The sequence below is a fragment of the Oryzias latipes genome, chromosome 19 (assembly GCF_002234675.1).
Source record: "Oryzias latipes chromosome 19, ASM223467v1".
NCBI lineage: Eukaryota > Metazoa > Chordata > Actinopteri > Beloniformes > Adrianichthyidae > Oryzias > Oryzias latipes.
The window spans coordinates 7,061,731-7,084,383 of record NC_019877.2 but is presented as its reverse complement, the minus strand read 5'-3'; the positions used below and the strand labels follow the sequence as shown (position 1 = coordinate 7,084,383).

The 22,653-nt window shown below is 38.6% G+C and overlaps 1 protein-coding gene across 2 annotated transcripts in view; it reads left to right on the top strand.

The window, feature by feature from the left end:
- Nucleotides 1-11,438: 11,438 nt before the first annotated feature.
- Nucleotides 11,439-22,653, top strand: part of LOC101166533 (IgGFc-binding protein) — a 60,875-nt gene continuing 49,660 nt past the window's right edge. Inside the window, exons 1-18 of one of the 2 annotated variants that reach the window (XM_023949210.1) lie at nucleotides 11,439-11,921; nucleotides 12,062-12,079; nucleotides 13,316-13,339; nucleotides 16,343-16,458; nucleotides 16,707-16,985; nucleotides 17,133-17,228; nucleotides 17,312-17,477; nucleotides 17,614-17,766; nucleotides 18,189-18,212; nucleotides 18,352-18,375; nucleotides 18,509-18,532; nucleotides 19,265-19,282; nucleotides 19,438-19,553; nucleotides 19,727-20,005; nucleotides 20,153-20,248; nucleotides 20,332-20,497; nucleotides 20,634-20,786; nucleotides 21,209-21,232. In XM_023949210.1, coding sequence (XP_023804978.1) covers nucleotides 11,873-11,921; nucleotides 12,062-12,079; nucleotides 13,316-13,339; nucleotides 16,343-16,458; nucleotides 16,707-16,985; nucleotides 17,133-17,228; nucleotides 17,312-17,477; nucleotides 17,614-17,766; nucleotides 18,189-18,212; nucleotides 18,352-18,375; nucleotides 18,509-18,532; nucleotides 19,265-19,282; nucleotides 19,438-19,553; nucleotides 19,727-20,005; nucleotides 20,153-20,248; nucleotides 20,332-20,497; nucleotides 20,634-20,786; nucleotides 21,209-21,232 — 1,825 coding nt within the window. In that variant the 5' untranslated portion in view covers nucleotides 11,439-11,872. The remainder of the gene's footprint in view (nucleotides 11,922-12,061; nucleotides 12,080-13,315; nucleotides 13,340-16,342; nucleotides 16,459-16,706; nucleotides 16,986-17,132; nucleotides 17,229-17,311; nucleotides 17,478-17,613; nucleotides 17,767-18,188; nucleotides 18,213-18,351; nucleotides 18,376-18,508; nucleotides 18,533-19,264; nucleotides 19,283-19,437; nucleotides 19,554-19,726; nucleotides 20,006-20,152; nucleotides 20,249-20,331; nucleotides 20,498-20,633; nucleotides 20,787-21,208; nucleotides 21,233-22,653) is intronic. The other variant, XM_023949209.1, reaches the window with a different exon arrangement.

The window sequence follows — 22,653 nt, the reverse complement described above, 5'->3', positions numbered from 1 at the left end:
TAAAACTTCTAAATGTTTATACATTATTTTTAAATATTCTTTGTAAAACATCTTTATTTGTAAGAAGTCCTGCAACTATGCATTTTTCATTAAAGTTTAAGCTTTTAAGTCTGACTGTTTCTCTTATTTAACAACAAATTATGTATATATAATATATTATGTTAATAATTATATCTCTGTATAAATATAAATAGATAAAATAAAAGCTACTTGGTTGCCACCAAAGGCTATAGAAATCATTGTCATGTGGGCGCCAACGACCTCACCAAGATGGCGATGAAGACGACGCAGATTTGAGCAGATTCTTGTCACCATCTACTACATCAGAGAAGATCTCTCCTTGATTTATATAAAGCGCCCACTCCCTCAGTAAAGGCCAGATGATCAGCAGAGACAAACATGTCAGGACGAATTGACATTTTAGTAAACAACATTGCTGTCACTCAGCTGCACTCTGCAGCTCCCCTTGACAACATGGGTGCAGATAATCACATCTCTATCATCTGAGATGACAAGGCCTGAACCTGTGCAGCACTTCACCTACCTCCTAGTGACTATACTATTTGTATATACTACTTTTCACTCGGTTTTATCCTGATCAGACTTTTCCCAAACTTTAACTTTAGATTTACGCAGAAACATTAAAAACTAGGGGTGTGTATTGGTAAGTCTGGCAATACGATGCGTATACCGATATTGTACCGGAACTCATTTTCTTTTTTTAAAGATGACTTGAAAAAAGCTCTACCTGAATTTCAATATGTCTTCAATTTTAATAACATTGTCAAATTCAGTTTATTTAATGATCACAATGTTAAGCAATGCGACAGAATCTCATTCTAAGTTGCTTTTACCCAAGCAATTTTATAGGGCTTTTATTTTGGTAAGTTAAAACATAGAAAGGGAACAGTCAACATTATCTGATTTCCACAACAAAATATATTTCAGTACAAGAAAAAAATGGAATGAATGTGCCTCAACCAATAAGGTTCTAAAAGTATGATTGGGGAAATAAAGTGCTGTTCATTTTCAACATTGCTTAATGTAACTTCTCCAACTTCTCCAGTACTTTTAAGCGGTTCAGGAGTCTGAATGGTGCTTCAAAAAAAAAGGGTGAGAAAACATTTCTTTCCAGAAACAATAAAGTGATGATGAGGTAGCATAAGAGGAAGCAGGAGAGTTTCTTAAATCTAGCTAAGATGTTTTGTTTACATGCAAGTCTCCATTTTGGCAGACTTGCATGTGTGTCTAATGCATGCTACGTGGATTAGACACTGTGCAGCTGCACTGCTTCACTCGTTTTATCTGCGAAGCACCGCAATCCGCGTTTTTATATGTAACTGGCAGCAACATGGCACAGAGTTTTGGTTCGGTACAATCCCAAGTAAAAACTGAGTAGTTCATGTCTCATTACAACAGAACAAGCTGGTTCTCGCTGAGACCTTGTAGTGGTCTTGTGTGGTTTAGAGCTGCTCAAAGAGGCTCAGTGGGCGATGCTGGCATCTAGCGGTTGTAGGTTAAATTGGATAACGAGTCAGATACTGAAGGACGCTCATACATAATTACATAAATATCGTCCTGACAGCGTTGTGAATCAATGCAAATATTGCAAAATGAACTATTGCGATGTATCGCCCAAACTATTATTTCTAACGACCATAGTTATGGATGCTGAGCTGATAAGCCACGCCCTTGATCCCCCTTTCTACACACTGGAACTTGCATGAGTTTGACACAAGGGCGGCGGGGGGGGGGCGCATAAATGACGCAGACTGACAGTCTCTATTCTCAAACGCTTATCTGTAGCGATAAAGAAAACATTTAAAGTGACATATTTTTGGTTCCAAATAGACACTTTTTTAAACATGTGTAGAATGGCTAAATAAATGTGTATACCAGAATTACACACACACAAAAACTTAGGTGAGCCCATGAAAACTAGGAGAACTAGGTGTGTGGCGGCTAATGGGACTTAAACTTTAAGTTTAATTTAAAATACGTGACGCCAACAATAAAATCCAGCCTTGGGCGCACTTGAAAGCAGCAATGTACCATCTTCTATTCCTCCTCACCTGAGCTGATGTACACGCTGGATGGGGCAAATCAGGGAGCTTGTGCAATGTGCATGTACCGTTCTGATGACAGCGATTTAAAAGGAGAAATTCTCGGAAATGAAATAAACTTTTTTCAAAAATGTACCTAAAAATAAATTTTTTGTTTATTTTGGACTGACATATGACAACTTTTATGTTTGTTACATCATGATTTACACAATCACGTTACAAAACAATGACGATATTTTTCTGTTAAGTTTAGAAACAATGTTGTACATGTACAAAGAAATTACAGTGCAATTTTTTTCAGTGGAATAAAAAAAGTCAAATAAATAAATAAATAAAGCTGCGAATAAAACAATATAAGTAAAAAAAAAAGAAATATATATATATATATATATATATATATATATATATATATATATATATATATATATACAAACATTGTATCAGCAAGCTCTGCTCTTTCCCCGAAATATGCCCACCGACAAAAATTCAGTTCATCTGCTTCATCGGTTATTTACATAGTAATTGATGAAGAACTCGAACAAACTGAAGCTCTGAAAGAGTTAAGAAATATTGACATTCAAAAAAAAAAAACAGAAAAATGCTAATACATAAAATATAGCATATTTTATCATTCAAAGTAAATAAAAAATGGAGTTGTGACGGAGATATACGCCAAGAGATTCGTTGCCATGATTCACAATCTTTCCTATAATTAGCAAATTCTGTTTGACCGTCTTGATTAAGTTTTAAGTCATGAAATATTACTGTCACAGGAACAGGCAGACGCCTGGTTCCTAATGCAGCAGGTTTATTAGCTCAGCTAAAAGTCCATAAAGTGAAATCAGGGTCAGGCAGGCAGGGGTCAATAACAGGAATAAGATCATCAAAGGAGAGATGGGGTAGTCAGGATCCAGGCAAGAATTGGGCAGGCAGCAGGCAAAAAGGATCAGGAGACAGCAGAACAGGTCTAAAATATAACACTCGGTAATGAAGGCAGAGTAACACAAACGGTACTTCACACTGAGCTGAACTCAGAGCAGAACTTAAGTAGACTGTGGTTAATGGATGAATGAGTCAGGTGTGGTTAGGTCTTTGGAGACAGTTCCTGCTTGTGACCAGAGGGGGAGACAGAGCTCCAACTTCTGACAATTATGTCGGATTTGATTGGTTTGTGTAGAGCATTGACAATATAGAACTTTGCAGAAAAAAAAACACAAAAAAAGATATAACAGACCCAATTTTAGAAATCAAATTAATACTTTGATTAGAAAATAAAGAAAAAAAGGACAAAATGATAAACCTTTTTTTTCCAGTAAGTGCATTCAGAACACAGATGCCACATTAGATTGATAACATAGAATGATTATCAAATAAAGTCAAGTAGAACTTGATTTGTTGCTTGAAAGGGAGCAGGAAGAAGCGATTTTATATAATCCCACCCCTATTTTGATATTTTTTAAATATATATTTTTACATAGTTGCCATAATCTGGTCCTTATCAGATTAGGGGCAGATTATTTATCTAGTAAAAAAGAGAGTGCTTCTAATTCTATGCGAGGATGGAATTTGAACTATTCCTTGACCATTATAGTGTTAGGTTTAACCAAAGTATATGTTTCTGTACCTTCATAGGTGGAACATCCTCTCAGGATCTAGGAAAGTGCAAATTCAAGACATGTATATGTTGATGGTTGGTGAGGCACCGACTCCTCTGGAGTCAGATTTACAATAGCAAGAACTGAATATTTCACCATTCATCAAACAGCATGTAACAGCATATAAGATACACACAAGAGTATATTTGTCCTTCAAAGAATATTTATTTTCTAGACATGGATAGAACACTCTTCTTGTGTATAAATTATTCATATATACTGTAAATAAATTAAAGTATACATATGTGTTCAGCACACATTTAATTTTTACTCTCAGTAACAATTTCACATAACAGTGTTATCACATGTTATCTTTGAAAATGAGCCTAAAAATAAATCTTTCAGGCCTATAATTTAGCTTTCAAATACTTACTTTTTCCCCCACTTACTCCCATGTTATTTTTAAAAAACAAAACTTGAAAACCATGTTTGGCAATACTTTTTGAGTCCATGCACCGATCCTTCTCCATAAAAAGCTCTTTGACCCTGTTGTAAAAGTCTTCCTTATTTTCTTATAGTTTAATGAGTCTCTCCCTCTCAATGGAGATTAACCTTTGAAACTGTAGAAAACATGTCAACTGAACATGTATCTTTAACATGGATCAGTGGAAAATAATATTTACTTAATGTACTTTTTTCTATTTTATCACGATGCACGTCACTGGTACTTTCATTTCTAACAAAATGCAGTCATGCATTCTTGTCTAATTTATATCCAGTTCAACAGGAATACTTAATGTCACATGCTTGTCAAATTGTCAAAAATGTCCTCCAGAGAATTTTTTTTCCTTTTTTTATCGCTATGTTGCATTTTATTCCAATTTGTTATTGACATTTATTTAACTAGAGTCAAAAACAGTTTCCCCTCCATTGTATTTTTTTTAAAACATACAACAGAATTTTGCATATAAAAAATAAAAAAGCAGTGTATTTATATTTATGCAGACAAGAAAATATACCCCAAACAGGGGACCGTTACAATTATTTTGAAGTCCTGCTGAAACATGAGTGCAGCCTACTTTAAATTTTCACATAAAATCTAATCTAAAGTCTTTTGTACAAATTTAACAGTTTTCCAAGACATTTCAGTAGAGAAAAATCACAAGTTACACATGTGAAGTTGATGTTAGATACTTAAGAACAGCACTTCAGATGTCTACCATAACTCACATTTTTTACAGCCAGTATAGATATTTAACTACTTCTGCCCAAATCATAGAGAATCAGTCTTTAAATTAAAAATGGAAACTGATGAACGCATGAAACAAGTTCTGCTTACTAATGATGCACATTCTAATTCATGCAGGTCATGTTACTTTTGCATGTAATACTCAGATTTCAATTTTTATAGTCATTCATTCATTTTCTATTCTGTTTTGTCCCTTTTCGGGGTCACGCGGCAACTTGTGGGGGAAGGCAAGGGATGTGCTGGGCAGGTCGCCAGCCTGTCGCAGGGTAGAATATCCACAAATAACACACCCATTCATTCTCACACTCACACCTAAGGATAATTTAGAGTTGCCAATTAACCTATGAAGCATGTTTTTGGACTGTGGGAGGAAGCCGGAGATCCCGGAGAGAAACTACGCATGCACAGGGAGAACATGCAAACTAGAACTGTTTTTGCATTCCTTAATGCTCAGTCTAACTTCCTGACTTTTAAGGCTTAATCTTTATCTTTCTTGCAGTAAACTTGTTTTTCTGCTGCACTGGACTGACTTAAAGGGACTCAGCTCAGCAGATCAGTTCTCACTTTTGAGCTGAGAATAGTGATTCTAGACAAATTCAACGGGAACCTTGGGCAATGCCTAGGCTTCCTCATGCAGTGTGATCTGTTTCTGCACCAACAATCAAGCCTCTATTCCACAGAAGATGCCAAAGTGTCGCTGGTGTGCTCACTCCTGACCGGAGAAGCATGAGAGTGGACTCGAGATGCGTTACCCTTCCACTCATATGCTGCACTCACTGAGCAACTTCAGGTTTAACCACCCTGCGGACAGCAAAGATCCCTGTGAACAGCTATACGGGATCAAGCAGGGGCGACAGACTGCCGCCGCCTCTTCGCTGGATTCTTGCGGCTTGCACAAACTGGACAAGCAGCTCGGCGATGACGGCTTTTCGTGAGGGACTCACCACAGAGCTGCAGTGAGAACAGGCATGCTGCGACGAGGGAGTATCCTTGGATCAACTCATAGCCCTCACCATCAAACTGGATAACCTGCTGAGAACCCGGCACCCATGTGATCCAGCCTCAGCGAGCGTCATGCCCGTCTCACCGTTTCTCCCAGGGGGCCGCTGGGTCTGATCACAAGGAGAGAGAGCAAGACGTTTCCGGGAGAATCTGTGTCTCTACCACGACGTTCCTGGTCACACATCACAGAGGACTTTATTATGGATCTACCCCAATCAAGAGGTAACACCATCCTATCTTTTAATGATCGTTTTTGTAAATCTTGGTGGCTGATTCCTTTGCCCAAGCTGCTCACAGCACTGGAAACAGCAGAACAACTCATTGACCACGTTTTCCGGCACTATGGTCTCCTGGAGGACATCGTTCACCTCACGTGTGTGGGTGGCACAAGATGTTCAAGGGTCTGGGCATTAACAGGAGTCTCACCTCCAGATACCAGCCTCAGGGAAGTGGCCAAATGGAGCATCTGAACCAGGAGATCACTTGGTTCCTCCCAACTTACTGAGGCTGACACCAAGAGGATTGGAATCGATTCCTGGTTTGGGCCGAATATGCCCAGAACTCCCTGAAGAGGGCATCCACTGGACTTTCGCCGTTCAATGTGTGTTGGGGTTTCAGCCTCTGTTCTTTCCCTGAGAAGTAGAACCCACAGAGCTACCAGCAGTGGATAAGTGGCCCTGCCGCTATGAGGAGACGTGGGAGGCGGCTCATATCCACCAGACCCAAGAGAAGGCTGACCAGCACAGACGGGAAGGTCCCAAGCTGGTTCCTGGTTAGTGAGTCTGGCTGTCCACCACAGACCTCCGGCTATGGCTCTCCTGCTAGAAACTCAGTCCCAGGTATGTGGGGCCGTTCAAAATACTCATAATAATCCACCCTTGTGTCCTACCGTTTGCAGTTGCCACCTGAACAGCGTATCTCGCCCACCTTCCAAGTCTCCCTGCTGAAGCCTGCTGGTGGACATCCAGATGGAAGGTCGCAGTATGAACCCGCAGATGTCAGCATGCAACCCTTGATGGTAGATGGCGAAGCGGCCCATAAATTCCTGGTGGGGGGGTTTGATTCAATATCAGGTGGATTGGGAGGGGTACGGCCCAGAGGAATGCTCCTGGGTTGCCGCTGATAACATCCTTGACCCCTCCCTGGTCAGCGACTTCCGAACTCTGGGTTGACCTTGCCGTTGGAGGGACCCTCGCTTCCTGGAGACGCTCGCAGGAGGGGGGCTCTGTCAGAATTCAGAACTTCCCCTCTGGTTACCGCTACATAACCGAACGTTACATCTGGACCTGATCGTCTTTTTTTTGCCTCCCGCCTGCCCCGACCCTCGCCTGTATTGACCACCCTGTCTTTTCCTTGATGAACCTATGCCTGTTTTCGACTCCAGCCTGCCACACCCTGATTTAGCTTTTTGGACTTTTAGCTGAACTAATAAACCTGCATTTGGATCCAGCCATTTGCCTGTTCTTGTGACAGTGGGGGAGCTCGGGGGACACATGGATTGTTGCAATGGTGCTAGGATGTACATTGGACCACAAAGTTTCAGTTTTGAGAGACTTTGTTAAAAAGTACATTTCTTTTAAAGGAGACGTGCTGGGTTGCACGTGAGTAGACAAGCCCATAGCTAAAGGGGCCAACAGTGACTCAGGTGGTTTAGCAGGTCCGCCAATGATCGAAGGGTCAGCAGCTCGATCATTGTTTTTGTGGGCATCCTACAGGCAATAATGCATCACCCCCACACCATGCATGCGTCATTTGTGGGGAGTTAGTTAAGGTCCAATATGTGACCAAGGTACCGCCAGTGCAGAGTGGACCCACCAAAAAAAATGGCTGAGACAATAAAAGCTTATAAATTTTTTTATATTTAATTAACAATTTAAATTCTGTCATTGAAGTTTTACTTTGATTTGCTGTACACAGATAAAATCAAAGGAGATGCAGGAGTAAAAACAAAGAAGGCCGAGCCGACCGCCCTTGCAGGAGGGAAGGGAAAGAGAGGGGCTGTGGACTAAGCCAGTACGAGGCAGCGCACCTCACTCCACTCCGTGCTAAAAACAAATAAGATAAACCCACACAAATGAGAAAAACGTGCCAACGAAACCTCCACTACACACTAAAAAGGGAAATAAACAAATACAGTGAGGGAACTGGAGTGAGGAAGACGTTGCCACCAGGGGCCCCTTCACAGACACTGCACGCACCAGCGCCCGGCTCAGACCTATACATCAATAAAAGAAATCAGAGTCAACATCACAATAAATACAACAGTGCTCTAAAAACACATTAAAATGTATAAAAAGGGTGGGTACTGAACACGCACTGGCTCATGACATCTGCAACACCTCCAGCTGCTTACAGCATCTAGTTAAAAGAGCAGAATATAAATGAGTAAAAGGTGCTCTACATCCTCCCAACAAGAGGCGCTTCAGCCAAACATACCACCATGCAGGCAGGCAGCCATTGTCTATCCACTCACTCCCTGTTAGTTATATGGGGGCAGACACAGCTGAACCAAATCCCCAATCAAGCAGGCATGCACCTGTGACAGGCAGACCTGCCGGTTACATAAACACACAATAATCATACATTCTATTAATCAACAACATCCCAGGAGATGGCTGTACAGGTCTTAATGACAGTGTAAGACAGTTGTGTTCCCCTTAAAGTGTGGGTGACATGGCCTATTTTAATAAGCCAAAATATAGTAAATAGTCTCTATTTCATGTTGCGATTGTTTTTAATATTTTTCGAAAAAGAATAAATAGCGAAAAACGCGATATAAACAACGAGGACGGCCGCCGGCTTCACGCATTCCGCCGACTTCGCGCCGCCATGTTTGTGACGTAACGAAAGGCAGACAACATGGCTAGCGCCGATAGCGAAGCACAGACAGAGTGATGCTACCGTCTCTATTAGCGATTTATCATCAGATGAACAGAAAGATGAAGAGGAAAGTTGCGGAGATTATCATGATGATGAGTCACTTTTGCAACCGTATCGATTCGAACCCTTTTGCGAAAGTGAGGAGGATATAGCAGAAAGTAGTAGGTCTAGTGATGCCGATGACGATAGCCAGCATGAAGATTCGGCTAGACTCCAGAACACGGCATGGTTAGTTGCCAATTTTATGTAGCACCCGTGGAGCCCTCCTGTTAGTTTAGAGTAGGGGGGTGGGTGCTTGGGTTCGAACAATGTCCAGGTGGATACCAGAAAAGGTGCACCTGATAAATCAAAGCGTGTCTCCTAATAAGAAAATAAAGAGACTCCAGAGATCTTTCAATATTTAGCCAAATTTTGCAAAAGCTTTGTTTAATAAATTATAATTTGGTAAATAAAATATAAATTGATACCCCAACAAAAAATATAAACCACTCCAATTAAGTAAAAAATGTATAAAATTAAATTACTCCACTTACCCTAAAATATACTCAAAATGTCCCCTTTTGGCCTAATCTAAACAAAGGTAAACACTGGTTTTCAACCCAATTTACAAAATAAATGTCACAAAATAAAAGTTTCCCAGATATTACTACTCTTTAGTTAACAAAGTCACTGTATACCATTAACAACTGTGGAACATTAACAGTGTTACCTGTTTGAACCAGTTTTAAACCTTTTCTCGTGCGCGCGCGCTCACACACACAGATCAGTTTACTCACGGTACCGGCACCTCAAAAGCAAAAAAAAAAAAAAACGTTGCAGGCCTGTTGCTTCTCTTGCAAAACATTGAGTGCGTTGAAATACTCCAGTTGGATCCAAGGACAACAGAAAACACGACTACTTCGCCTCAATGTGATCCATCGTGATGCACACTAGCTTAGCAGCCTCCGCTCCCGACTCCAGCGCCGTCCTCTCCGACCCAGAAAACGGCTCGCTCGCTTCCAGCTCACCCGCCTTTCCTCGACTCAGAAGCCAAGATCCTCCTCCCAACTCTCCGTTCAAAATTCTTCGTTTGTGTCCCGGTTTTTGTCCCTTCGAAAACGCAGACTTCTCTCCTGCAGATCTGGAGGGAAAAATCCTTCGCCGTCCACCTTCTTGAACTTTCCCCTTTTCAGCAGCGTTTCTTGTTTTGGGAATTTATACACAGATACACTTTCACTAGATGTATTGCTACATCCAGCTGCCACACAACGACTTGGCATGTTGATGATTAACAGATTTAAACACGAGAGAAACGAAGACTACCTGTTTTGTTTACATGCTGTCCGAAGCGGAACTGCGAAAGTCAATGCCTTTCGTGACGTCACAGGTCATATCGAGGTCACTTCCAGCCTGCGCTCTTAGCGGCAAATTCAAATCTCTGATTCCTTCGAAAGATGTCTATTATTCATATGCTTTGGATTTTTTTCGACGCTAACTATTGGTATCAATAGAATCAGCGTTTAAAAGGCTTTTTTATTTGACAAAGTTGTTCAAAGCATGGCATCCACACTTTAAGATGTAGCCAGTTCTGTCTACCACCCTTCACAGGCCTGGACAACACCAACAAGTGCATTTGACTAAGGCTTGAGGCTACAACCTTCCATAAAATTGGTACATGTTCTCTTAAATTTGTCATTCTTTGGATTATTGGTAATCTTTGATAATCTTTCTTTTTGGATTTGTTGCATACTATGTATGTTTGTTTTATCAAGATCAGGGACTCAAAGCAACATAAACAATTTTAATGAAATAAAACAGAAAGCAAATAACTGAGAAAAGGACTTCGCTAATACTAACTCTGAAAACAATCCAAAAGAAAACGGGACTAAAAAAGATATTTAATTCCAACTGACTGGAATTCAATGTTAAGGTGATACTAAACCAACATTTAGTGTTAACTGCTTCATAGGAAAATGGTACATTTAAACTGATTTCATGTATATGCTGTGTTTTGTTACCATGAAAATTGCATTAAATTACATATTTGTTGTCACTAAAGGGCAACACAAAAAAGGTCTGATACCCTCATAACTGGTGTCCAGTGTTTCCTGAACATTCTAACATCCTGTCCTTTTTTCAAACTAGATGCACATTGAATTAAAATTTGTTTTTTTTAATTTAAACTGTGATCTGAACTTTTCAGGTGCTAACGTGATTTAGAAATGATTACCCATGGAAGGAATTGGGCTACACTAATCTTTGATGACTATCAAATAAAGTCGCTGTTTCTGCATTTTCCGCGGACGTGATCCAATCTTCTCTCATGCTGACAAGCAGAATTGCTAAACCTGTTGTAGTCTCAAGAAAACATTCAGCACCAGGTTTAACACAATAGACTTGAACATGCAGAGAAAAGCCCACACAGTCAGTACCTTTCAACACAGTATAATACACCTAGAATTGTTAAGGTAGCACTTTGAATTGGTACAGCATGTCAGAAATCAGGATCAGGTGGCTGATCGCAGTCTATTGAACAACAATAATTATCAGTTAAATTTACATCAAACATTCATGAGGCTCAAAAGTTTTTCTCTACATGAATTATGTCAGCTTGTTTTAAATACATTTTAGGTCCTCCTTCTTAAAAAAACATAAAAAAACAACTTCCTGCACAAATAAAATAACATCAAAATCAAAGATTTCTTCCTATAAAGTTACATGTTGTATTTCTTGACTCTTTGTTGGGAAATCATTGAAGAATTTTAGTATAATAATCTACCAGGAAGTAAATGAAATGTCTGCCTTCCCAGCATCTTACTGGCTAATCCTAAATAGTTTGAAACTGGGCCAGCCTCCAATGCATAAATTCTTGCTGCATCCCTGCAGCCTCACCTGATGAACAGGCTTGGATGATAGTGCACTATTGTGATGTTTCGTTGGAACGATCGCAGTTATTGAGATTAAAACTGTTCACATCTCTTTTAAGAGCTATATGTAGTTATTTCTCCATAAAATCTTGATGTATGTTTATTTAAATGTCACTGTAGGTTCTTTTATTCAAGCTTCATCTTTTCAATTGGAGCTCAGATATTTGACCTTCAAAAATGGCAGGTAGATCTTTGCTGCCACTCTTGCTTCTTCTGTCAAGGCTGTGTAAGTATTTCATCAAAATATTTGATATTTAAATAAAAAAAATGCATATGTAACTGTGAAATGACTACTACCAGGTGAATGAGGTTAACTGCCATTTTTCTAACAATATATGTTAAGTATCCATGTGTTTTTTGGTACAGGTGTTGTGACTTCACAAAGTGAGTAAATGTATTTTCTATTACTTGTTTATGCTATTCCTATTAAGTAAAAAAAGTTCTTATTTTCATTGCAAATATGGCAACCTATGATAAGTTTAGACATGGATTTAAAACGTTGTAAACACTTTGTTATGTAAAATCTTGACATTGACTATGTGACAGTCAGAGAACATTTCCCATAAGAATAGAAATGGATTTGTCTTTTTTGTGTTCAAGAATGTGTGGGTGGGTGGGTGTGTGTTTTTAAGAATGTTTAACACTTATAAGAAAGCTACAAAGAAAAGAAAACAGGACAGGGTGTGTCTTCAATGGTGGGAAGTTCAGAATTTTACCAATGTTTGGCTAATGTTTAACTAAATTAGAGATAGTTGCATATAACAAATATTCTTAGAAAAGGAAATATTGTTGAAATTGGAAATTACAAATCTTTAAGGTTAGAAAAAGAAAAGAATAAAATAACATCACATATTTTTATGGAAAACATGAATAATACCAGGCAGAACAGTTTTAATAACTTGACTGGAAGGTTCTCAAACTAAATAACAGGTTTTGCTCCGTGTAAACGTCACATCGGGCATGTTTTAGCTTCCAAAGAAACACTTTTTTTCAGAAGGTCCCCAATTAACATTTGATTTACCAATTTTTTGTTGAAAGATTTCATTTATCTCTGTAATGTCCTCAAGCAGAGTCTTAGCATCTGATCCTAAAATCGTAACCACTTTTTGTTTATCCCACATTTAAGACTACTCTGCTTTCCGAGTACCTCAAAAATGCTCCTCGAGTATTTGGTGCAACCACTCTGATTTATGAAACATGCTACATGAATATAAACGCCTCTTGTCTTACCTTATTTACTACTTAAATGTACAGCCTAAATCATTCAGAAACAGAAACATTCCAACTTCCATTTGTCTGAAGACTGGCAATGAAGAAATTCCAGCAGTTAGCTTTAAAAGGCTCCTCAGAAAGTTTCAAATTATCTTTGTATTTATACTAAAATAGGTAAAGATAAAGTCCCACTATCTGTCACACACCTAGGTGTGCGAAATTTGTTCTCTGCATTTGACCCGTCCCCTGGGGGAGCGTTGAGCAAAAACCTAATGTTTTTGTTCCCCTTTTTACAGCAACGCCATTGCTACGCTGGCCGTTTAACAAAACAGTTATTTGTGTAAAAACATGAAGACGTGTGGTTTTGTCAGGGAAGTAATTCTTATTTCCTCTTTGTTTCATATCCAGGTGCAGGTACCTTCCCAGCTGTTGGTAGGTGAATTTTTTTCAAATGTTGGTTTTATGCAGGACGCATGCGGCCAAACTTGACAGCCTGCTTCACTTCAATTCAATTCAATTCAATTCAATTTATTGGTATAGCCCAAATTCACAACAACAGTCGTCTGAATGGGCTTCGTATCGGTAATTGAAAAAGTGAAACATAAAATCAAAAGGATCATGAATACATAGAATTCAATGGGAAAATACTAAAATGAACTAACAAACTGACTAAACTAAACTGACATCCTTGCCCTTAGACCCCCCTTCACGGTAAGGAAAAACTCCTAAAAAAAACGCATTCCGGAAAAAATGAAGAAACCTCAAGGGTGCCCACATGAAGGAGGGATCTTCCCCCAAGACGGACAAGCGATTTACCAGAACTCAAAGAGAATAATTATCTTATCAAACTGTACAACTACATATTTAAAGTCCATCCAGCCGGAGTTGGGGGGACAGTCGGGGCGCGAGTCGAGCTGGAGGCAGGATCCATAGCAAGGTGTAGGAGCAGGAGCAGAGACGAGGTCCACGGCCAGGTACAGAGCAGAGACGAGCCAGAGGCAGGATCCACAGCCATATGTAGAAGCATTAGTAGAGGCGAGCCAGAGACGAGGCACACGGTCAGATACATAAAAGCATGGATGAGCCAACTGGACTCCCACTCCCCAGGAGGGGAGAGGGAAAGAGGGACAATACATAAATCGCACTGCACCAAACAGAGGCATGGAGAACTAAATGATAAATGATGATCAAAAATAGAGAAGAAAGGAAGGGTAGAAGCAGATGAGAAAAGAGGACAGAACCCCAGTGCACCATAGTTACCCCAGCTTCAACTTCTAGCAGCCTACTGTCAACTTATTGTTATTGTTATTAAGTTTAATTTAAACACATTAACATTAAGTTAATTAATCTCTGAATACTAACTAGTCTGACCATAAGCCTGTCCAAAGAGGAATGTTTTCAGTCTAACTTTGAATGTAGAAACCTTTTCTATTACATGAGCTGGGAGCTTATTCCATAAAACAGGGGCTTGGTGGCTAAACGCTCTAACTCCAACCGTACTTTTACTAATTCTAGGAACCACAAGCAGTCCTGCATTTTGGGAGTGAAGTGTTCTGTTTGGGTGGTGAGGCACCATGAGGTCTTTGATATAGGACGGGGCCATTCCATGTAAGGCCATGATAGGTTAACAGGAGGATCTTGAACTTGATTCTAGAATCAACTGGGAGCCAGTGAAGTGAAACTAACAAAGGAGTGATGTGATCTCTTCTGCTAGTTCCTGCTAACAATCTAGCTGCTGCGTTCTGAACAAGCTGGAGACTTCTTAAGGAACTCTTAGGACACGCTGCCAACAAGGAGTTACAGTAATCCAGTCTAGACGTAACAAATGCATGGATGAGTTTTTCAGCATCACTCTTAGAAAGTAGATTTCTGATCTTAGCAATATTCCGCAGGTGAAAAAAGGCAGTTCTACACGCCTGAGATATGTGAGCCTTAAATAATAAATCCTGGTCAAATAAAACCCCAAGGTTTCTAACTGTGGAATTGGGGGCTATACTTATGCCATCCAGGGAGACTATCTGAGCAGACAGAGCATGTCTGAGGTTTTTAGGACCAAGTATAATGACCTCAGTTTTTTCTGGGTTCAAGAGGAGGTAATTAATTGTCATCCAGGTCTTGAAGTCACTGATGCAGGCATTCAGTTTCTCTATCTGGTCATTCTGGTCAGGTTTCATGGATAAATACAACTGCGTATCGTCGGCATAACAATAAAAATTAATGCTGTTTTTCCTGATTATGTTTCCTAGGGGTAGCATATAAAGCGTAAACAGGATGGGTCCTAAGACTGAGCCCTGTGGGACTCCACAGTTAACTCGAGTGCAATGAGAGGAATGTCCATTTATATTAACGAACTGATACCTATTGGACAGATAGGATTTAAACCACAGATCCTCTGATCCCTATGTCCTGCTCTAATCTATGGAGTAAAATTCTGTGGTCGATAGTGTCAAAAACTGCACTGAGGTCTAACAGGACCAGAATAAAAAGTAGTCCCTTTTCTGAGGCTAATAACAAGTCATTAGAGACTCTAACTAGTGCAGTTTCCCTTCACTTGCTTTACCTACCAGAATGTGGCTGTTTGACAAGCAAAAATGGATGATCTAATCTTTTCTCTTTGTTTAAATAGCTTTGGACTGCCAAAGGCAAATATTATTGACATGTTGCTTTTTAATCCTTGGGGTTCTGGAAACTCTTTCACTTCAGTTGTGATTGAGACCTTTAAAACCCCACTCCTATTTTGATCTATTTTCAAAGCATTGCAGTGTTTTTTTAATTAGGATTTTGCAGTTTTTAGCCAAAATTAAAAAAAATAATAAAAAACTCTGTTGTTTTCAAGGACATTTCTGCAGAGCAGCAGTAGTTCATTAGAAATGTACCTCTGAGTTACGGGTAGAAGTGTTGGCATTATTCATCTGTTTAAACACTCTCCCGCTAGCTTAAAGCCCCTAACAACACCAACATAAAATTACCTGTGGAACAAAAATAGTGGGCAATATTGGAGTAATCCAAATGTGCAGTTTTGAGCCAGCTCTGATGAGGAAAACAAAGACAAAAATGGATCTGTTTGTCTGGAAGTTGATGCATTGGAATGGAGCAGAGCAGGGAGCTTGTGGCCAGCTGGCTATAGCACCAACATCTACATTGCCTTGTTCTAATTTGTGAATAGCACAGTGTGAAGTACTTCCCAATTTTAATATCTGACATTGGAACATTTTTCTGTTACTCTGTCATTCTGAGTTTATCTCTTAAGCATAAGAAATGTGCACCACCTTTCTATTTTCTTTTCAATCCACCATTCTTTGCTCTTAACAAAACGGGACTTTTATGCACAAAAAATGTCGTTTCATTTAGTTGATATACACTAATTCCCAAAATGTTGAACTGCATGTTGTTGTTTTTTTGGCAAATCAGTAATATATGTATGTATATTTTCAGGTCATTTTTACCCCATTTCTGGACAAACAACTACCCGGTCACTTGATGGAAGTTCTCCACAGATTCTTCTGCAACGGACTTTTGTCTACTTTGGAAAAACATACAACAACATTTATGTACGTAAGATTATGAATGACAAAACCTTTTAAAACAAAGCAATGGATGAAACATTTTCACAAAGTGAATAGTTTTATGTTTGGTTTTGAAAATCTTGACACCACTTTTGGTCATTAAAGACATTATTGGCAACTGTTACATTTAAATTATTTTGTCTTTTTAGCTGTAAGTAAACGAAATATGTAAAAAGAAGTTGTTGTGAAGAGTTTGAGTGTGTTCAAATTTTCTCCACTATTTTTCTTTTTAGGTCAACCATAACGGACACTTGACCTTTAATTCCTCATATTCTTCATATATACCTCAAAGATTTCCACTCTATGGATCCATAGACTTAATTGCTCCATTCTGGACAGATGTAGACATCAGACAAACTGGTTTGGTTTACTACAACCAATACACCAACGGCAGTGTCCTCCAACAAGCTACACACGACATTAATAGCTACTTCCCAAACCTAAACTTCAGTGCTGACTGGGTCTTTGTGGCAACATGGTATGAAGTGCCCTATTATCCAATGACAGGAACGGTAAGTTAAAAGATTATTTATATTATTCATTACTATACTATTTATTGTATTGTACATACAGACAAAAAGTTTAAAAATACATTAAAGATGAGATGATGGAGGGAATGTATTTCCAGATTGATTTCAAACCTTTATGACATTTTTCAGAAAACAACTTTCCAAGCCGTGTTGATCTCTGGAGGCCACAAATCCTTTGTTCTCTTTAACTACGGTTCACTTGCCCCAACAGTTTGGAATGTTCAGGTTTGACTCATCACCCTCAATAAATGAGCATTTATTTTCTGTTTCTGAATCACATGTGTTAATGTGTATTTCTGAACCTGCAGGCTGGATATGACACCATAAACTCTTTTCACCACTTCACCATTCCTGGATCTTTCTCAAGTTCTGCAACAGGAAACAACTCCACTTTCAGTCTCGGCAGCAACGTCAATGTAACGGGTCGCTGGGCCTTCCAAGTGGACAGCGGTCCAGATGGATGCGTGTTTGATGGTAAATTGCTGCTTTCAGTCCTGTTGAATTCAGGATTTTTGAAGGATCATCAGTTCAGATTTCAGCAACAGCACACAAGTTCAGCTGAAAGATGAGAATCAAATGACAATAAACCTGCTTTCCTGTTGTGTTTCAGGCACACGTGTTCAGTTGGGTGATGTCTTCTGGAGCGACAGCAACTGTGCACAGAAATGCACCTGCACCACATCGGGCATTCATTGTATCAGCGAGCTCTGCTCTTTCCCTGAAATCTGCATAGCGACAAACTTTCAGTTCCTCTGCTTCAACGGTAATTCACATAATAATTGAATGAAGAACTCGACATAACTGAAGGTCTGAAATAGTGAAGTAATGTAGACATTTAAAAAAGGCTAATGTGAAACTAAAAATGTTTATACCTAAAATATAGTAAATCAAAATTCAAAGTAAAAGAACTGAAGTTGTACACAATAAGACGTACAGAAATGCTGAGCCAACAAAAATGCTGAGCCAAAATATTCAGATGAGTTTGTTGACGTTTCTGGTTTGTGATGGATCTGGTCAAATGCATAGACATGTAGGAGTGTCTATGGAAGATGTTTTAGAGCCCAAATTTATTAAACAACTGCTATGTATATCACAAAGTTTCCAGCTGTTCTATTTAGACAAACATGAAGAGTTTCATATTGTTTCTGTTTGTATCATCACTTGTGTGTTCTGTTTGATTGACAGTCCCAGTTCCCGCCCCAGTTACAAGTAAGCTCTCATGTTTATCACATTGATTCAGTTGATATCATGATTTGTTTATTATGCAGATCAACATTTACTGTCAGGCCAAATTGTGTTTTTTTTTGGGAGGGTAAAATCTGAAACTATCTTTTTTTTTTCTTTACAGGCACATTGGCTCCACCAGTTATAAGTAAGCAGGCTTTTTTTCCTTTTCTATGTTTAACATTAAGAGTACAGTACATTTGGGTGTTTAAGCATGAATGGTGAAAATTTCTTTTAGTTTTGTTTTCAAATCCTATTTTTTCTGCTTTTTTGATTTACAGCCACATTGCCTCCAACAGTTATAAGTAAGTTTGTTCTTTTGACATATTTAAGTTTATTAATCATTCTCATTTATTCTGTCTCAATATATATAAAAAAGATTAAACATAATAAAAAAATGTTTTTGTTCCATCCCAAATGAACATTCAGAGATCCAAGTTACACCCTCTAACTTAAAAATCTGAATTCATTGTTTTTTTAGCTTAAGCTTAAATGTATAGTTAAATGGAAAAAGCAAACAAACGTACAAATATTTTAGCTGCAAGTTTGGTTTAAAGTAAATAAATAAATAATTGAGTTGGAGCTCCAAAGCCAATTCTTTGAAAATTTGCATTTGAAAGCTGATAATGTAGAATTCCTGCATCATCACAAGAATGTTCAAAGAATTCTTGTCACCTATTGCCTCAACATTTATGCAAAAAGGTTGAGAACCAACGTAATTTGTCCAGTTAATAAGAATGCAACCATTATTTCAAGAAAACAAAACAAATGGTAAATACATTTGATCACATTTGGTAAAAAAAGAAAAGAAATGTATTTTGAAATCTTCAAACTTAAATTTTTAAAAACTTGAACCAATAATGTGGAAAAGTCAACGTGTCCATAATTTGCACACACAAACATTACATTAATATCAAAGAGTTTTTGTCACAGCACATCAAAGCCCAAAAAATAAAGTGGAAAGTTGAATCTATTTTTGTTTAAGATATTTTTTGTTTTTGTGAATTTACTTTCTACTGTCTTTACTTTTTTCACAGTCAATTCAACGCTACCTGGTAAGTTCTGTCTGTTTTTATACTATGATCCTACATTTTAATGTTAAAAATTGTTAGTTTTGTTCAGGTTTAGATTATAAAATACATTTTATCCAGAAAGTTAGACAAAAAAGACATTTGATAGGGTTTAATCAGCATTTTCCTTTGTTTCAAAGGTTCACTTTATCCAATTTCTGGAACTGCAAGCTCCAGATCTGATGATGGAAGTTCTCCACAGATTCTCCTGCAAAGACCTTTTGTCTACTTTGGAAAAACATACAACTACATTTATGTACGTAAATTAAAAGCATAAAAATGTCAAAACCAAAAAAATTTCTTCCTTTATCTAAAAAATTACTTGACAGTTTATGTTTGACACATCTAAAAACGGAAATGTAGAAAGTGTTTTAAAATTGTAGAGATTTTCTTTTGTTTGAGTGTTTACAAATACACTTCTGTTTTTAGGTCAACCATAATGGACACTTGACCTTTAATTCACCATATTCCTCATATTCACCTCAAAGATTTCCACTCTATGGATCCATAAACTTAATTGCTCCATTCTGGACTGATCTGGACAACAGTCAAACTGGTTTGGTCCTCTACAACCAATACACCAACGGCAGTGTCCTCCAACAAGCTACACAGGACATTAATAGCTACTTCCCAAACCTAAACTTCAGTGCTGACTGGGTCTTTGTGGCAACATGGTATGAAGTGCCCTATTATCCAATGACAGGAACAGTGAGTTAAAAGAGTATTTATATTATTCATTACTATACTATTTATTGTATTGTACATACAGACAAAAAGTTTAAAAATACATTAAAGATGAGATGATGGAGGGAATGTATTTCCAGATTGATTTCAAACCTTTATGACATTTTTCAGAAAACAACTTTCCAAGCCGTGTTGATCTCTGGAGGCCACAAATCCTTTGTTCTCTTTAACTACGGTTCACTTGCCCCAACAGTTTGGAATGTTCAGGTTTGACTCATCACCCTCAATAAATGAGCATTTATTTTCTGTTTCTGAATCACATGTGTTAATGTGTATTTCTGAACCTGCAGGCTGGATATGACACCATAAACTCTTTTCACCACTTCACCATTCCTGGATCTTTCTCAAGTTCTGCAACAGGAAACAACTCCACTTTCAGTCTCGACAGCAACGTCAATGTAACGGGTCGTTGGGCCTTCCAAGTGGACAGCGGTCCAGATGGATGCGTGTTTGATGGTAAATTGCTGCTTTCAATCCTGTTGAATTCAGGATTTCTGAAGGATCCTCAGTTCAGATTTCAGCAACAGCACACAAGTTCAGCTGAAAGCTGAGAATGAAATGACAATAAAACTGCTTTCCTGTTGTGTTTCAGGCAAACGTGTTCAGTTGGGTGATGTCTTCTGGAGCGACAGCAACTGCGCACAGAAATGCACCTGCACCACATCGGGCATTCATTGTATCAGCGAGCTCTGCTCTTTCCCTGAAATCTGCATAGCGACAAACTTTCAGTTCCTCTGCTTCAACGGTAATTCACATAATAATTGAATGAAGAACTCGACATAACTGAAGGTCTGAAATAGTGAAGTAATGTAGACATTTAAAAAAGGCTAATGTGAAACTAAAAATGTTTATACCTAAAATATAGTAAATCAAAATTCAAAGTAAAAGAACTGAAGTTGTACACAATAAGACGTACAGAAATGCTGAGCCAACAAAAATGCTGAGCCAAAATATTCAGATGAGTTTGTTGACGTTTCTGGTTTGTGATGGATCTGGTCAAATGCATAGACATGTAGGAGTGTCTATGGAAGATGTTTTAGAGCCCAAATTTATTAAACAACTGCTATGTATATCACAAAGTTTCCAGCTGTTCTATTTAGACAAACATGAAGAGTTTCATATTGTTTCTGTTTGTATCATCACTTGTGTGTTCTGTTTGATTGACAGTCCCAGTTCCTGCCCCAGTTACAAGTAAGCTCTCATGTTTATCACATTGATTCAGTTGATATCATGATTTGTTTATTATGCAGATCAACATTTACTGTCAGGTCAAATGACTTGCTATTTATTTTTGCAAATATCCTGAACTACAGTCAGGACCATAAATATTTGGACAGAGACACATTTTTTCTCATTTACTTTCTTTACATTACCACAGTGAATTTTAAATAAAACAACTCAGATGCCATCGAAGTGCAGACTTTCAGCTTTTATTTCATGGATTGAACAAAAAGATTGCATAAAAATGCGAAAACTAAAGCATTTTTAAAACACAATCCCTTCATTTCATGGGCTTGTAAATAATTGGACAAATGAAATAACTGAAAACAAAATGTCATTACTACTATTTGCTTGAAAACTCTTTGTTGGTAATGACAGCCTGAAGTCTTGAACTCATGGACATCACCAGATGCTGGGTTTTCTCCTTCTGAATGCTCTGCCAGGCCTTTACTGCAGCGGCTTTCAGTTGCTGTTTGTTTGTGGGTCTTTCTGTCTGAAGTTTAGTCTTCAACAAGTGAAATGCAGCTCAATTGGGTTAAGATCAGGTGACTGACTTGGCCATTCAAGAATATTCCACTTCTTTGCTTTAATAAACTCCTGAGTTGCTTTGGCTGTATGTTTTGGGTCGTTGTCCATCTGTATTATGAAACGCCGCCCAATCAGTTTGGCTGCATTCACCTGGATCTGTGCAGACAGTATGTCTCTGAACACCTCAGAATTCATTGGGCTGCTTCTATCCTATGTCACGTCATCAATAAACACTAGTGTCCCAGTGCCACTAGCAGCCATGCACGCCCAGACCATCACACTGCCTCCACCGTGTTTTACTGATGATGTAGTGTGCTTTGGATCAGGAGCTTCTCCACGCCTTCTCCATACTTTTCTCTTGCCATCATTCTGGTAGAGGTTGATTTTGGTTTCACATGTCCAAATAATGTTTTTCCAGAACTGTGCTGGCTTTTTTAGATGATTTTTAGCAAAGTCTAATCTAACCTTCCTATTCTTGAGGCCATTGAGTGGCTTGCATCTTGCAGTGTTCCCTCTGTATCTACTTTCATGCAGTCTTCTTTTTATGGTAGTCTTGGATGTTGATACGCCGACCTCCTGGAGAGTGTTGTTCACTTGGTTGGCTGTTGTGAACGGGTTCCTCTTCACCATGGCAATGATTTTGCGATCACTGCGACCACTGTTGTCTCCCGTGGACGTCCAGGTCTTTTTGCGTTGCTGAGTTCACCAGTGCTTTCTTTCTTTTTCAGGATGTACCACACTGTTGATTTTGCCACTCCTAATATTGTAGAAATGTCTGGCATGGTTTTTTCTGTTTTCTCAGCTTAATGATGGCTCCTTTCACCTGTATGGAGAGCTCCTTTGACCGCATGTTGTCTGTTCAC